The 16,509-nt window shown below is 46.4% G+C and overlaps 8 protein-coding genes across 8 annotated transcripts; 3 read left to right on the top strand and 5 right to left on the bottom strand.

Annotated features, from left to right (window-relative positions):
- Positions 1 to 304: 304 nt before the first annotated feature.
- RIM21 (Rim21p) lies at positions 305 to 1,870 on the top strand (the record flags this gene model as incomplete). Its single annotated transcript, XM_002551477.1, has 1 exon — positions 305 to 1,870. One exon carries the CDS (start codon positions 305 to 307, stop codon positions 1,868 to 1,870), a length of 1,566 nt encoding a protein of 521 aa, XP_002551523.1.
- A 73-nt stretch (positions 1,871 to 1,943) lies between these two features.
- Positions 1,944 to 3,374, bottom strand: MRX6 (Mrx6p; the record flags this gene model as incomplete). Its single annotated transcript, XM_002551476.1, has 1 exon — positions 1,944 to 3,374. The coding sequence occupies one exon, from the start codon at positions 3,372 to 3,374 to the stop codon at positions 1,944 to 1,946; it is 1,431 nt and encodes a 476-aa protein (XP_002551522.1).
- Positions 3,375 to 3,779: 405 nt separating this feature from the next.
- MON2 (Mon2p) lies at positions 3,780 to 8,624 on the top strand (the record flags this gene model as incomplete). The annotated part of the gene is made up of 1 exon (XM_002551475.1): positions 3,780 to 8,624. One exon carries the CDS (start codon positions 3,780 to 3,782, stop codon positions 8,622 to 8,624), a length of 4,845 nt encoding a protein of 1,614 aa, XP_002551521.1.
- Positions 8,625 to 8,706: 82 nt separating this feature from the next.
- CLA4 (serine/threonine protein kinase CLA4) lies at positions 8,707 to 11,151 on the bottom strand (the record flags this gene model as incomplete). The annotated part of the gene is made up of 1 exon (XM_002551474.1): positions 8,707 to 11,151. The coding sequence occupies one exon, from the start codon at positions 11,149 to 11,151 to the stop codon at positions 8,707 to 8,709; it is 2,445 nt and encodes an 814-aa protein (XP_002551520.1).
- Positions 11,152 to 11,665: 514 nt separating this feature from the next.
- Positions 11,666 to 12,223, top strand: PTH4 (Pth4p; the record flags this gene model as incomplete). Its single annotated transcript, XM_002551473.1, has 1 exon — positions 11,666 to 12,223. The coding sequence occupies one exon, from the start codon at positions 11,666 to 11,668 to the stop codon at positions 12,221 to 12,223; it is 558 nt and encodes a 185-aa protein (XP_002551519.1).
- A 105-nt stretch (positions 12,224 to 12,328) lies between these two features.
- TRF5 (non-canonical poly(A) polymerase TRF5) lies at positions 12,329 to 14,158 on the bottom strand (the record flags this gene model as incomplete). Its single annotated transcript, XM_002551472.1, has 1 exon — positions 12,329 to 14,158. One exon carries the CDS (start codon positions 14,156 to 14,158, stop codon positions 12,329 to 12,331), a length of 1,830 nt encoding a protein of 609 aa, XP_002551518.1.
- A 220-nt stretch (positions 14,159 to 14,378) lies between these two features.
- Positions 14,379 to 15,263, bottom strand: MSN1 (Msn1p; the record flags this gene model as incomplete). The annotated part of the gene is made up of 1 exon (XM_002551471.1): positions 14,379 to 15,263. One exon carries the CDS (start codon positions 15,261 to 15,263, stop codon positions 14,379 to 14,381), a length of 885 nt encoding a protein of 294 aa, XP_002551517.1.
- A 255-nt stretch (positions 15,264 to 15,518) lies between these two features.
- TOS6 (Tos6p) lies at positions 15,519 to 16,052 on the bottom strand (the record flags this gene model as incomplete). The annotated part of the gene is made up of 1 exon (XM_002551470.1): positions 15,519 to 16,052. One exon carries the CDS (start codon positions 16,050 to 16,052, stop codon positions 15,519 to 15,521), a length of 534 nt encoding a protein of 177 aa, XP_002551516.1.
- Between the last annotated feature and the right edge of the window lie 457 nt (positions 16,053 to 16,509).

The following is a 16,509-nucleotide window of genomic DNA, read 5'->3' as shown; positions in this document are numbered from 1 at the left end:
GGTCAAGCAGTTTCAAGATCATATTTTAAAAAATGTCATTATATTTCACGATGTTCTATTTCGTCCCAAGAGGCCCAAGAAATGAGTCAGCCGTGAAGGCGGTGCCAAGCTTCTTGTTATATACCCTACAGTGAGTCAACTAGAGCCTACACGCTTATGAATGGCAAACAGATGGGAATTGGGGCTAATCTGGTTCTATGCTCAACCTTATTGCTTAGTCGTCCTGTCAAAAAATACGGGTGATGTTAAAATCAACAAGTAGCTCTATACTTGAACTCATCGCAGGAGCATACCCTCTGCAAATATGGTGAAAAAGACTTCTTGGAGGTACAGCCAGGTGCCGAAAGAATACCAGAGCTGCGGGGGTATTGATTTAGGGAATGGTGTTCTCATATGGAAAAACAAGTGGCAACCCGTGGCCTACTTCGACAGCGTGCGTTTCACAAGCTACTGCGATGAAGGAAACCCAGTATATTCGTCACTGAAACGAAATAGACTATCCTTTCCTTACTCAAAAGCGCTCCAAAGGGATTGGCATACTTTCATCACCAGCGGGAATGATCGGGGGCCTTTCAAATACAGCATATATGCAATAATCATGTCATTCACAACAAATTTCGTGATAACTCTTTTCCTGACGGTCATAGTTTTCATCACTATCCGACAAAAGCCGCACCGCGGCGCATCCAATTTGCTGAAACTCGGGAGTACCCTTGCGTCTGTGAACCTTGCTATCTTCATAAGCAAAGCTCTCAAGGTCCTACACCAAGACCACATCTACAAGGGGGTGGTCTCCACGGAAAGGGTGCTAGACCTGCTCTGGATGGATCTCACTTTCACGTGCCTAGACTTATTGGTTGTTCTTATATGCCAGCTATGTCAAGTTCAGATCATAATGCGCCTTTTCTCTCGCGTCAAAGAAAAAAGAACTGTGTTCCTGGTGGGGGTTACTCTCTCCATCATCTCGCAGGTTCTATGGGCCATTCCAACTCTGGCACAGTCTATTAATGATAATTTTTCAGGCCTCTCCTACGATGCGGATGGCTTGACGCTACTGTCGCCATTTGTGTACCTGTTCCGCATAGCGCTCGCAGCTTCTTACGCGTGCATTATCTGTTTCAACATGTTCAATAAAAGGCACCTCTGCTTTCTATATCAGCGAATGATGATTCTAACTTTGCTAGCTCTCATCATTGTACTTTTACAGCCAGGGTTCTTTGTCGCAGATGTTGCTAATATCTGGGTCGATGACCTCAGCGAAATCTTCAATACCACTTGCTATGTGGGTTCTGCGGTTATCGTGTGGGAATGGGTGGACCACATACTCATCCTCGAACGGAAGGTGCAGGCTCAGAGCGTTTTAGGGCGTCCAGTTTACGAAGACGACCAGGAAGATTACCACTTTGCAAAATACGCTTTAAAGGTGCAGGACGCCATATCGCGAGATAGCGAAACTGGAGAAATCGGAAGTCGGAATGACACGGCTAATAGCGGCACGGAGGAGCAGAGAGTTCGGTGGCAATACGGCGACGATACCCCTCCAAGAGACACCAACAAGGTTGAGTTTAACGAGCCTCAACCTCTCAAGAACGTTATTCTCGAGAAGTGCAGCAGGATTTGGGACGGAATGATATACTACACCGACCATTTCATCGTCAAAGGATTGGTAATAAAAACATTGAGCATACACTCTAAAAGCAGCAGCGATGATCACAGAAAAAGGAAGGCCAAAGTCCGGAGGAGAATTGGACTAGATAGGCCTAACGAAGTGTATGTTTACGCTACGAGAGACGTTGTATTTGACTCAGACGAAGATGAGGCCGAAAGCAATCAAGGTTCAAGTGTTGATGAGGAAAGAGATTTTCCCTAGCAGGCTAGAGATGTTTTCTTACCGGTTGGATGAAAGTAGTAGACATATAAACAGTTAATAATATGAGTTTAGACTATTTACGATATTCCCATTCCGTGAATGCTTGATGGAAAGTTCTATAATGAATGTTAATAGGATATTTCATATAACGCACACCACTACGTGTTATGCGGTATGTGTTGCTTAAGTTGAACACGAAATCACTCTCAGAGTTCCTGCCCCAAATGGCTTTGTGTCGTTTTCCTGGCTTCAGCCAGTAAAGTCTCCCATATCCTGGGACGGGACTCGGGTGGTGAACACAATCTACTATATCACCCGCGAAAAACACGGACGGGAAATATTCGGCAAGGTCCTCGACGAGTGAGTTGACTCTCAGTTGGATTCTTTTCTCAAACTTCTTGGCTTCGTCCTCTCTCTCATATGATGAAAGTATTGTTGTGAAGAGTGGGGATATATGATCCGTGACACGCTTTCTGATAAACCGCTGTAGCAAAGCGTTCGATGATAAAGTCTTATTGATATAGATGTAAAGCGGCAGCTGGTTGTCCCTGAACTCAGAGTCAATTTTCAGCTTTGTTCTCTTCAAAAACTCTTTGACCAGCAAATTGTTCAGCTTGTCAACATCCGTCTTGAAGACGTGCTGGTCACTCCTGATGAACTTGAACTGCGTAAGCGACTTTGATTCATCAGTATAGAACCTTTTCGCTTTCCCCGCGGAGTCGTTCAGCTCTAAAGTAGGAGGTCTCCTGGTAGCTTCCCTGTTAAGATCTACTAGTTGCAGCTCGTCATTAACTTTAGAATTGTGAACCCTCATCTTTACCAATTCATGGTCTTGAGAATTTCCAGACTTATTCTTCCGCTCTATTTTCAATAACTTAAAGGGCTTCAGCTTATTCACAACCCCTCGCGGCACTTGTTTGAAGGGCTGATCGTTATAGACCATACCACTGATCGAAGCATCCCACGGAATGACGGGCCTTTTTGCTGCGCTTTTCTCTCCAGAGGAGATATCCTTGTCCCCTGTCTGAAGGTCATTTATAATACCTTGAACATCTATTTCTTGGTCTCCGCCGTCATCTGTCGCTCTTTTTATCTTGGTCAAAGTCCCAAAAATGCCATCAAGAGCACCACTCGGTCGCTTAAAGCTCAGAGAAAGCTCCCCTAAAAACAGAGGTTTGTTTCCTGCGAACAGCCCTTCCGTATGAATTTCATCTTGTTTGATGTGATCTGTAGAGTGCACCTTGGGAACCAGATAAACACCTTTACCAGACTTGCGGGAAGGGCGTCCACAACTGTAAGCGTTGGATCCATTCCAATCTCCTCCATCTTTCTTGCCGTTCTCTTTCGTGGCAACTTCAACTTCTTCTTCTTCCTCCTTAGACTTTTCTGCTGCGTTGGCATCCGTACTGCAAAGGCGCATACAGCTGCATCTTTCCCACAAAGCATTAGTTCTGTTCAGTGTCTGAAACTTTCCATTATAAAGGTGGGCTAGATTTCTGAACATAGCCTCTCATGTTATCGAGATAAGGATCAGATTTGAGAACTAGGCTCATCTCTAAAAGGTTGTAATCGCTTGATCATTAAAAATCATTATATACGGAAGTTAGATTAACTTTCAATCAACTGTAATCAGGAGCCCTAAAATCCAGCCCCATTTCATCTCTCATCGACGCTCTGACGGTACTTGGGTTAATCGGGATTCTGATATTGAAATTTCGGGTGTAAAACTTATGTAAACTCAATGTAAAAGTTGCCAACTGTCATGGCCGCGTTGAGTTTGCGTATATAATGACATCAACAACGCTAACGTCTTATTTAGTTCTCAGATCTCAAGTAGATCATTCTAACGAGTTAAAAGGGACACTAAGCTCTCAGAAGAGCAGTGCCGGTAGCTATCAAAAGCCAAGAAATGTCGACGAAACTTTCGTTCCGCAAATTTAGTGATGAGCTCTTCACAGAATTGCACGCACTTTCGGCGGAGTCTAAGCGGCGCAGCTCTGAGGTGAGGCATGCAAGTGACAAGTCAATAGAGATCTTGAAAACTGTTCATGAATTCGAAGACCTTCCAAGGCATCCAGACTTTGTAACGCCTTTCGTCCTTTCGTGTGCCTCCAAAAACGCTAAGCTCACAAGCGTCTCAGTGCAATGCCTACAAAAGATGTCATCGGTCAATTGCATACCTGAGGACAGAATTGAGGACGTGCTCGATGCATTCATAGATTCAACCCACCTAGCCGCAGAAATACAGCTCAAGGTCCTACAAATCATTCCGCTCTTTTTCAAGACATATAGCCAGGTTGTTGTTGGAAAGCTATGCTCCAAACTGCTTTTATGCTGCTCAAGTCTCATCCAGATACCAAACAAGGCGCCCGTCGTTTTCGGAACTGCGAGTGCAACGCTCCAGCAACTGATAAACGACATTTTAGAGAGAGCGACTATCGATCAAGAAAGCAGGACTTGCAAAGTGGCAGTAAACAATATAGAATTCATTGAAGTCGGCTCATTTCGCCATGATGCTAACCGCCTTTTTAACGACTTGTGCAACCTAAAGAATGCGTCTTACAGTCCTAAAGATTGCATTCTGAACGTCGAAAGCATACCAGAAGACTATGGGCTTGAGGTTCTCGAAAGTGTACTAAGGAATCACCGGAAACTTTTTGCAGCCTGCCCCGATTTACAGTTCGTTCTTAGAACAAGGGCTGTACCTCTACTTCTGCGTTCTATTTCATCGTCAAAGAGTTTCCCGATTGTTGTAAGGAGCGCAAGGTGCCTGACATTGCTGATACAAGAAGAGTTTCTGGCAATTTTAGAGCTCGAACTTGAAATAATTTTATTTCTTTTGATCAACATCTTGTCAAATGAAATCGAATCACCAATTTGGAAGAAGATCATATCCCTTGAGCTCTTTCAGCTTGTGTGCAAAAACTTTGCATTGGTTTGGGGCATCTTCAAATCTTATGATGTTCACCCTGATCGCAGACAGATTCTCAAGAGCCTTTTGAGTACTCTTAAAGGCATTCTGAGCCAAAAAGAGTATCACGAATACTTGAAAGTCCTCCATGTGCTAACTCGAGGGGACACCCCTATAGTTTCACAAGAATATTCAGTGGCCAAGATCCCATTTATTGACTTGCTGGACAAGGCAAGCGCGCCTCTTGTCGACCAAACATATGTCGTATATCTGGTGCTAGCTGTAACCAATTCCATATCGGACGGAATGGGGTCACAGGCAGTATCGTTATACCAAAAGCAAGCGAAAGAAGAAGAGGTTAAGTCGTTGAAGCTTATGTACAGTGAACTTTTCGATGACCTCTTTTTTATCCACAAAATGTTTTTGTACGCTTCAACTTTAGACACTCCGTTGTTTCATTCAGTGGTGAGGGCCTTCCAAAAGCTATCACACTCTGCTGGCGTACTGGAATGCGAGAATAAGCTAAACAAGTGCCTGCGCTTGTTTGGGATAGCTACAGTCGAAAGCTGTCATATAATGGGCGAGGCCCCTGAAGATAACGAGTCTGACCGGAGCCTGACCACTGCCAGTACTGTTATAAACACTATCAGCGAATCACTGATAGGGAACTCATCTAATGCTAAAGGGAGCTTTGAAGCAAACCTTCAACACTCGCGCGCTATTCATCAAAGGACGATAAGTGTTTTCAGAGCGTTAATGTCACTGTCCTTATCTTTAGGCTCTGTTTTCAGCTCAGATAGTTGGAAAGAAGTTTTAAAGACTTGGCAATGGATGTCATACTACCTTGAGGGTCCATCTAGAGACTCCGATCATTCAACGCATGGCTTCAAGACAGCCCAAAACCCTCGAGCATCTTCGTCTGATATCAGCGCTGCAAAGTTCAGCATCATCAAGCTATATGAAAGCACACAGCACTACTCCAGTTCCAGCTTCAACGTCATGGTCTCAAGCGTAATTCAGCAATCAAAAGAATGCGCTGAGCTAATAACATCCAATTATGCTCCTGAGGGCCACTCGCCCGTTGATGGTAGTAAAATGCTGAATACATGTATCTTCAACAGGGACTTCTTCATCGCTCAACTGAGGGAGCTGAGTCAAATAAATATCTGGCGGTTGGTGAATGAAAGCAAATGGCGGCCAAGTTGGGACTTGGTGATTAGTTACCTTGTTGAGGTTGCGGCAAGTCGAGAAATTGCCAATGAGAAACTTCGGTTGAGTGCTGTTGATGTTTTTAATAACATAATTTCAAGGGCAGCAATTGTCTCAAGCGATCCTGAAATACCCCAAAAAACAGATACTGAAGCTGCTCAAAGCCGGCTTTTAACAGCCCTGATGCAGATGATAAACAGCATTATGAGTTTAAAAAGAACAAGAGACGATGTCCGCAATGGTGCTGTTGAGACTGAGTATGATATTTTGTTTCAGGTCTTGCGCACCTTGAAGGGGCTTTTAGACATTTTTGGGGACTCGTTACAGGGGGCGTGGGATGTTGTCTTCAAGATTATAAATTGTCCTTTTGTTATTATGTCTGAAAGCTCTATTACTGAGCTCTCAGATCACGAAGAAGACAGCTCCATTCTGGAAACCATAAGCTCAAAGCACAATGGCGTAATCAAATTATCCTTCGAGGTCTTTAAGCTCATTTTTGATGATTTTTTGCAGACACTTCCTCTAGATGTTGTTAAGAACGTGATTGACACATTGCTTAATTTTGTTAGGCAAGATAGGGACTTGAATATATCTTTTTCTTCAATCAGCCAGTTTTGGCTTATTGGAGATTATCTGAGAACCTGTGTTTCAAAAGTGCCCAGTGAATTTACCGACTCCCAAAAACTAGCGTTCGCCAAGAAAATCGAAGATGGCCAGCTTATCAGCATGATATCCGACCAAAATACCGAACCTTGTGGCCTTTACTATGGTTTGTGGCTCTATCTGCTAAAAAAACTTGTCGAGTGTACTAATGATGAAAGGGTCGAGGTCAAGAATGGGGCTATTCAAACCTTTTTTAGGATCATTGATTCACATTCAAGCTCGTTCCCACCATGGGAGCTTATAGTACACGAAGTTATAAAACCTTTGCTTCAGCAGCGTTCCAATTTCGAGGAGTACCTAGAAAGCGGTGAATATGTTAACCTGACCTTGAAGGGTTTGATCCATATGTTTGCGCTCTATTTGGCAAAGTTCTCACATACTTCGGATTTTACTGAAGCATGGTCATTACTTGTTTGTTACATGGCAGATCTGGTTATCTTGCCTTCTTTCGAAATTTCCTTCATTGTACTTAGTAACCTAAGAGAACTTCTTCAAGCCGTTTTAAAGATCCAAGACTTTCCAGCCAGAATAACGAGTGAAATATACCAGAGGTGGTGCGGATATAACGTCATTTACGCTGATCCTGCAAAATCTTCTGAGCTCAAGCGCAAGACAAACTATGATTGCGTAGAGGAACTTCTCCTTTGCTATCCTTTTTTGCATCAACTGATGGGAAGCCAGGGCCTACTAGATGCTGAAAAAGTCGAAAACATATTGTTAATTCTGAATTCTGCAGCTCGTTATCCTTTGCTCCCTGAATTCTCGACGGACAATCAGAAACCTTCTACTCTGCAGAATGCTGTCCTCAAATCTATAAAGACTTTCGAACTTGGACAGCAACTTGATGTTGAGCTACTAATGTTGGACCAGATTAGCACAATAATGGCACTTCCTTTTGATACAAGAACCCGCATTCAAATGAAATTGGGACCCAAGCTCAGTAGTTCATCCAGAAAGAGAATCCCATCATTCGAGGCTATGAGTTACGAAGCATGCAGCTGCTTTTCACAACGCTTGTCGGGTATAAATGACCTCAATCAGAGCTTTGTCAGCTCTAAGCGGCTTCTTAAAATTTTAAAAAGTCTCAGTATTCCTATTATCAACAAATCATTAATCAAAGGAGACATGAATAATTCTGCTGTTCTCTGGACTCTTTCCTCCCGTTGTTTCTTCTCGTTAGCTGAGAAAATTCTCGACGTTTTTCATTATGAAGAAGTTGACCACATTCCAGAAGAAGTGCGAGATGCATTTTTCGATATGTTTGTTGAAGTTGCAGTAGTCCCTCTCAAAAGGCTCGACTCTGAAACAGACTTGCTTACTGAGATTGATGACATTGAAGAATTTCAGCATTTCCGAGAAAAACTACTTCAACAATTGAACTTGGAATCTTTGAAAGCCAAACATCTCAAGAAGTTTGTGTCTTCGGTTTGGTCTGCTTCCTTTTTTCACGAAGTTGATGACATTGAAGATGAAATTATCAAAAGCAGCGAGAGCCTTGAGGAGGTTGCTCAAAAGCTGGCGGTCTTTCCTTTCGATGAAGTTCTAGAGTCCACGCGAGGTCAGAAACTTTTAAGCAAGTATAAAACAGCGACTTTGTGCCTCCAGGACTTGACCAACTACATGATGTTTGAAGGGCCAGGTTTTGATAAGCTGAGAGCAGTTTGTCTGCCATTCTTGGTTGCCCGATATGCCTTCAGTCTGAGAAGGTACGTTTCTGACGCTATACTTTTGAATCGTGCCCCCATTGCGAAGGATAGAAGCATGGAGGTGGCATTGGTATTGAGCGGACTGAGAAAAGTTCTAGATTACATATCAAAGGCCAAGGGCAAGGTGGCCTGCGATAAAGCTATTCGAGACCTTCAAGTTCTTTATCCTCTCATTTTGCGGGCAATACCGGTATCACAAAAGGTCAGCGGTCTTGAAACTATCGTTCAAGAAGTTTCTTTAGACTTCACTAAACTATTGCACTAAACAGATATTCCTTACCGTTTACGTTCATTGTATAGATAGTTCTATTTCAAACCCCCTGCACCTGCACTTACTGAGTGCTCTATTATTTCTTCCATTCTAACAAAGAAGTAAGATCCCTTGGGTCGCAGCTCATGTCAAAGAAGCTATGATGAAGCAACTCTTCAGTCGATGCACGGTATTTTACATCAACACATAAGCAAACACTCAAGAACCGCTTGATCTTGAGCGAAAGGACTTCGGGTTGTTTGAGTTTGGGAGTTCCATTGGTTGCGATCAGGTAAAGTGCTTTGAGCGGATCCTCATTCAGATATGGGGGCTCGCCCTCTAACATCTCGATTGTCATGATACCCAGGGACCATACATCGACTTTTTCGTCATACTCCCGCTGCTTTACAACCTCTGGCGCCATCCAGTAAGGGGTGCCAACCATGGTTGCTCTCTTGCTTCTTTTGTCTGTTAACTTTGCGCAAAACCCAAAATCGGTAATCTTAACCCTAGCCCTATGATCTAACAGCACATTATCAGACTTGATGTCTCTATGAATAATGTGCTTATCGTGTAGAAATTTAAGGCCCTGACAAGTCTCCCTGACTATGTAGGCAATCTGGGGTTCCGTCAGTGGGGCGTGATTACTTCCATTAGTTGGACTGTTTTCGATTAAATCTGTCAGTGATCCACCCTCCATATATTCCATAACTACCCAGAGATCGTCTTCTGTTTTCAGATAGGCTTCGAGGAAGTTGACTATATTTTTGTGCTGCGAGTCCTTCATTACCAGAATCTCATTCACGATAAGCTCTTTTCTTGGTTGCTTGGAAAGAATCATCTGCTTGATGGCGACCTTGTCACCAATGTGTTGCTCCCCTATCTGCTCGTTGAGATCGCCTTCGCCATAGTCTGGGAGCTGCGTCCTCTGCGCTAGATATACAGAGCCACTTGCACCTTGACCCGCCTTTTCAACCATTTGGAAGAAGGGGGTAGGATCTGTGTTGAAAGTCACGCTTTTCAATTTAGCCATAATCTCGGCATTTGACATTGTAGGCTTTGTGGGCTTCCTCTGCTTGGTGACTCCAACGTCCTTTTTAGGATGTGCATCTGGCTTCTTTGGTGCTTCTCTGTTAGGCTGCAGAAATTTAGGACCCGCCTCTGGTCTACTCTGGTTCATGGCGGCTGCCGCCGCTGCTGTGCTTGGAGCAGGCTGTGCTGGAGGTTTAAGAACAGCAGGCGCTGCTCTTTGAGGATGAAGCCTTTGTGGCGGAGGTGTTGATGAGTTGGAATATGGAGAATTATTGACAGGTGGACGTTGTTGTGGCGCATGTCTTTGAGAAACTTGTTCCTTCGAGGATGAAGGTGATGAGGAAGGCGGGGTACTGGTCAGATATGGGTTCTGCATGTTATGCTTAAACCGAGAAGCATCCTGTGCATAACCGTTTTGACGATGCTGCTTGAGCTGACTCGAATTCTGCCCTTGAACCTGTTGAGGATAAGGCAACTTGTGCGCTGGAGGCGATGGCAGATGTGAATTAAGTGGTTTGTTCTGCAATGGAGATGCATATTTGTTGTTGAACGACTGATATGGGCTCTGTTGCGAAGTTTGGTAGTTTTGGTGAGAGGTAGAAACCTGCAACTTTGGGCGATGCTGTACGGAAGGTGGTGTGGGAGGCTTCCTCTGCGGCAGCATATCATGTGAATTCTGTCTAGACTGCTGGCCACCGTACTGACCCTGGTTGATGGAGGCCTTGGGCAACGAAGTAGTAGATGAGTTATTACTAGCTGTGGCGGTACCTGCGCCATTGTACTCTTGGTAGAATTGTAAGACCTGGATAACCGCGGCAGAGTTGTTGTTCCAGTCTTCCCCCGTTATCCGAGAATGCTTGAGCAGCTTCTCCCAGTTCGAGGGCATGCCGACAAAGCTTCCTGTCTCGGGATCGAAGCCAACGTGGACCTTATGTGTGAAATTGGTGGGTGACGATACCCCGCTCAAAAGGGGGCATTTAGCGAAGATCGCATCCAGCCACGAATGTAGGTCTATCTCCGTTTTAGTAGCAATATACATGGTCTTGCGGCTCCCGTCCGAGCCTCCACTGCCGTTTCCAGAGCTGCCCACCGATGACCCCGACGCCGACGAGTTGCGGTCGCTGCTGCGTACGACCTCGAAGCAGTTCTGCTTGAGCTGTGTGCGGCTGACGCTCACTATCGTGGTTAGCGGGATCTGTAGCACCGCGTCGTCGCTGCCTGCTCGAGGCTCATTCTTGTAAAGCGTCAAGTACGAGTCGCTCAATACCATGTACCGTTTCTGCCATAGAAACGACAAGATCCCGTCGTCCTTGTACGAGACCCAGCCGCTTTTTCGATTGCCGTTGCCTGCTCCGCGCTGCTCGTTCCTCTTGTCTTGCAGGTCCAGCTGGTTGAGGTAACTTGTTATGGGTTGCGTCTTGTTGAACGCGGCTCCAGGTGGCCGTGGGGCCGGGCCAATGTTTTGGAAATCATTCTCCGAGATCTTGTTCGCTGCAGCTGAGAGTGACATGCTTTGCTAGCTTTTGACACCGCTGCAATTGCTCCTACTCAACTTCGATTTCGATTCGAAACTTACGACTGTTGAAACATAATTGATTCGATATAACACTTAAAAAATTTTGGTGGTAGCTCGACAATTGTCGCGGAAAACGAATAAAGGACTCCGGTAATAATTTAAGTTAATCCAAATTCCATAAATCGGACCGAAAACCGCTACACTAAACCAAATGAATTAACACCAACCTGTTGGTTTTACTTGAAAGAACCAGCCCCTGCTTGCTGTGCGAAGTTAAAGCTATCGGAGGCTTGTTTTCGGTTCCTTGAAGGCGTCTTTGTTGTCGAGATATTTGCGGGCAAACCACGCACCGAAGGGACCTCTGTTGGGCCTTATTGAGGTTGATCATACAGCCATAGACGAAAACTGTGGTTTGCCCTTGCTCACAGAGGATCGCTAAGTGTCGCAGGTATCACTATACGCACGTGATTGGGTTTCGTATATTGTTTCCACTGCAAGCGGTGCTGCGATGAGGTTCGGGTGCCGTTCAAGGTTGCCCTCGCTGTTCTTCATGAGGTCAGTGGCAGGACTGCTGCCCATAGTCAGGCAGTATTCTGCCAAGACTTCCTTGCCAGCGCAGCAATGGGTGGACTCTCTCACTGTTCGCGCGCTCCCGGAGAAAGCGTTCTCCTACAACTTTGACAGATCGAGCGGCCCCGGCGGCCAGAACGTGAACAAGGTCAACAGCAAATGCACGCTCACTATTCATGCGTTTTCGAAATGCGACTGGATACCACAGGAAGTTCGCGACCAGCTGGTGCAAAGAAGGTTTCGCTATCTTTCTTCCTCAAGGGACTGCGTGGTGATCCAGTCTGACCAGTCGCGCAGCAGAGAAACCAACCGGCAGATTTGCCTCGAGAAGCTGGTCAGTGAGCTCAAGACCACATGTTGGTTTCCGAAAGAGGCACAGCCGGAGGATCTGCAGAGGTGGAGCGCGATACGCCGCAAGACCAGCCAGCAAAGACTGGAGGGTAAGAAAATCAAAAGCGATAAGAAGAAGCTACGGCGGAAAGTAACGGATTACTGAAACCGCCCTTTCGCGTGTTTGCTTGCTCTGCAGCTCAATGTATAACTTATCTATAATACAATGCAAAAAACCACATATCCTCGTCCTACGTGTGGCGACAACGATTTATAGCGCCTGGCCCTTGCTGAGCCAATAATCCCGTTTTGTTTGTGCGTCGACCGATTTTTTTCTGATGTCAGATCTCGCGTCTTCTAAAGCTAGCGTCGAGGGGGCTTCATTGGAAGGGTCGTAGCCGTCTTCGTCGGCGTCATCTTGAGTGTCGAGGCCCATCAGAGTGTCCACGCTACTACTGCTGGCCTTGGTTTCCTTCTTGGCTTTCTTCGCTTTTTTTGCCTTTTTTGGCTTCTTCTTAGCCGGCTCTTCCACCGTGTATATGTCGTCTTCTTTCTCGCCATCGCTTACGTCCGTAAACACTTCCTCATGAACGATCCGACCACGCTTGCGATGGTACGTCTCATTCTCTGCTATTGCCTTGTTAACAACCAGATTTCTTTCATCCTTGAAGTCCCTCTGTTTCCCACGGTACTTGATAACGTTGCCTAAAATGCTTTTGCCCACCCTGTCCTTGAAGGTAGCGGCATCCAGCTCAAAACAGCGGTTTGTTAGTAGATCAAAAGCACCAGCGAAGGCTTTTTTGATGTCTCGTATGTTGAAAGACCCACGACTGATGTTGTTATCCTTGTCTCCGGGGTCCTGAATAGCAAGTGCGAAGGAAGTCCTAGGATTTTGCAGGCTGCCGTAGAGTTCCTTAGACAAGTAACGAGCACCGCTGTCGGTAACAGAAATGGCTACGTGATCGTACCCAAAGTTCTTACCGTAGAGTTCGAAAAAGTCGATCAGCAGTATACCCAAGTTTTCCATGCTATCGATGTCTGAGCTTATTACCCTTGGATGCAGCTGCAGAAAGGCGTATACTAAACAGATAATGCTGAAACCACCGAGACCGCCGGTGTGCACCATATTGAGTCTCCTTGCGGCAAGAAACTGTTTCACGATCAACACGAGCTCACGCAATCCTGGGGTCTCTTTCAACCAGCCACGAATGACACGGGCGGCTTCCAGTCCGTTGACTCTTTCGAAAGAGATATCGATGTGAATCTGAGAAATTGGTTCCACGAATTTGATGATAGGGACTCGGGCTTTAGAAATGACCTCGACCTGGGTCGCTAGCTTCCGGCGCTTCAAGAAGCTCGCCAGCGAGTACAGGCAGTTCCTGTTTTCCTTGTCGCCACTACTACTGTTGATCACGCAGTCAATATCCGACCCGGGAAGGTACAAATCAGTAGCGAAGGACCCGAAAACGTGCAGGTCGGCGTCCGGCCATAGATCCTTAACAGCATTACGGATTTTAGAGATGGTCGAGTTTCTCACGCGGATCTCCTCTTGACTAGGCGATATGTACGCGACGAAGTCTTTGATTTCAAGCGTGAGCCAGTCGGCAATTTCACGCTGTTTAGAGTGGTCGTGGTTGAGGATCCAGGGGTAGTCAGTGTTAAGCGTCCTTGGCTGTGCGGCGTCGCCGCCGGGGTGTTCGCCGCCAGCCTCATCTGGGGCCTCTTCTTCGCTTTCCTGTTCCTCTTCAGAGCTCATGCTGAGCGAAATGTAATCCTGGTTATCATCCAGCGCATTATCCTGGGCCTGCTCTTTTTGAGGTTCCTCACTCTCTGGCGTTGCCTCGGTGGTGGGCGCCTCGCTCGATTCTTGCGTTCTCTCGCTTCCGTCATCGCCCTCGGACTCAATATTGTCCAGCTCAAGGTTCTCGTACTTGTTAATGTGGGCACCGTCCTTGTTGAACACGGCAAAGTTGCGTTGGGCCTTGCTTAGCGATGACTTCCGGAGTCTCTTGGTCCGCCGCTGATTGTTCTTGAGCGGTTTGCTTTTCGAACTGGATTTCGGTCCAGCACGCTCGTTTTTGCTCGCTTCTTTCGCTCCCATTACAATGTTAGCCCTCTTTTTTCGAAAATTTCACTATACTAGGACGCCGGTACGCGTCTTGTGGCTCCAACTCTCACGACTTCTGCTCTTTTTAACCTTGGCGATGACTTATTGAACAAGTTTTTCAGGTAAAGATTTTACAACATAAAAAATCTACTCACGAATATGTCCTTCAGCGTCCTCGCTTGAAATTTTGAACATTCACTCGTGAGTGCCCGACTCACTTGAAAATGCTTGGTAGGTTACTGCGGCGGCATAGCCAGCCAATCGGCAGCTTATCTTGTCTTCCTTCTCTCTGTTGTCTGTGACTCTCGAGCATGTCAATTATTTCCTCTAATGCGTAGCCTCTAGCCAAGCCGGTCTCAATGGCTCGACAAAGCACTTTGCGGCGATAAAACTTCCGGCTAACCGCCGCATCGCGTCGCCAGCTCGAGCGGTATGTAGATTCCATTTCTTTGAGCGAAGGCTGGCCTGCTAGACCTTCGGTATATTCTTTCCAAACCTCTGCCACGGACTGTGGAGAAGCTAAGAAACGGAACTTTCTGTCGAAAAGCTTGCGCTTCTTGTGTGCTGCGTCTGCGGACTCATGTAGCTCTGGCCTGAGCTCCGAGTTTTCTCGATCCTCGCTCTCGTCACTTTCTGCGCTAGTAACGCTGTTGTCGCTGTAATAGCTGTCGCTGCTACGCCGCTCATCCTCGCGACGTGAGGGGGTATCTTCAGCGTACAAACTAGCTGATTGATGGTCGCTTTGCAAGCCCGAAACATGTCGGGATGAAGTTTGGGGGCCTGTGGCCTGCTTCGGCTGTCTCCCAAGGCCCGCGGTGGCTACAACCCCGCTCAAAGATGCGCCGGTAGATGCGACGCCAGCGAGCGTGTTTCCCAGTTTTTCACGTTGTATATCTGCATAGCGGCATCGATCGTTGAGTAAAGTGAACAAAACATCGGTAAGAGAATTGATCTGTTGCTGTTGTGCGTTAACTACAGTGTCGTATTTCTTGAAATGATGATCTAGCTTCGCACTTAGGGTCTGGAAGAGTTTCTCATACATTGCGATCTGACTCTCCAGGCCGGAGATGCGAGCAATCAAAGGTGAAACGTCATCCATATATACAACGGCGAGAAACCTTGGGCGTTAGTACTTTGGGCTATGTGAATTGATGGGCATGTGAACTGTTTTCGAAAATTGTTCGCAGTTAAGTAGGCAAATGGCCTCAAGCTGGTATGATCAGCAATCAATGCATTCCTTTGATCTAAACTAGCGTATGACGATATTTATGGTACATAAGAGCAGCGAGCTGGTCGCAGGCAATTTTGCTAGAGGGCTTCCCTATTATTAGCGTAGGCTGGAAGTCCTTCAGGTTTACAATAAAGCGATGAGCGCACCGGCAGCCAGAGCGCCGATACCAGCACCAGCAGCGATGTTTTGCGCACCGGCCTCGAACACACTCAGGCTGACGGAAGAAGAGCTGCCGCTACCGGTAGCGGTGGAGTTCTGAGTGGCCAGAGTTGTGTATGAGTAAGGGGTAGATGTGGACTTCTCAGTCTTCACCTGGGAAGTGGTGACCTCAGGGGTGGTAGTGATGTCGACGTAAGTGATGTCATCAGAGGAGCGTTGAGAGCTGGCCACTGGGGAAGAGATGGAGGAGCCGCCGAAAGTAGTGGTGAAGGTGGTGGCGGAAGCAGACTCGGTGGTGGCAGAGGTCGAAGCGGACACCACAGTGGCTGGAGTAGAGGCTGGAGTAGCGACTGAAGTAGTTGTAGTGGTAGCGGCCGAGGTAGAAGCACCTGGGACAGTGGCCTGGATCTGGCCATCGCCGATCTGAGAAACAGCGGCGATGGTTGCAGAGGCGACGCCAGCGGCAGCGAAAACGGAGGCAGCGATAGAGAATTTCATTTTTTGTATCTAGAGGGAAAGTATTGCGAGTTGGTCGGTCGATGGGGAAATGAAAAGTGTAAAGAAAGATCGATAATCATTCAACTAAGGGTGCATGACTAGAAGCCCTTTTATACATGTTGGGCAGGGAGCCCGCGAAGAGAACGGCCGCGAAACGAAATGAGAACTTTTCACCCGAAAGTACGTTTGCAGTGGGAACAGTGGGCGAACCGTAGCTTAACAGCAGGCAAATTGTGTGTTCGCAGTAAGCCGCGCAGCGTTTGGCGGTAGAGGAGAAACCATATTTCGCGTTGCGAGGCGCCCAGACCAGACTTTTCGTGCACGCTCGGGGTCTGTTCAGTTTTTTTGATCCAATTTCGACGATCTTGGCATTTGAAGATCAACGTATTTTCGCGTAACAACGCGAAACGCGAAAAAAAAAACAAACAAAATTTCATGCACGGCAAAAACAATAGTA

Source organism: Lachancea thermotolerans (assembly GCF_000142805.1).
Source record: "Lachancea thermotolerans CBS 6340 chromosome A complete sequence".
NCBI lineage: Eukaryota > Fungi > Ascomycota > Saccharomycetes > Saccharomycetales > Saccharomycetaceae > Lachancea > Lachancea thermotolerans.
This window is presented reverse-complemented; position numbering and strand designations above follow the sequence as displayed.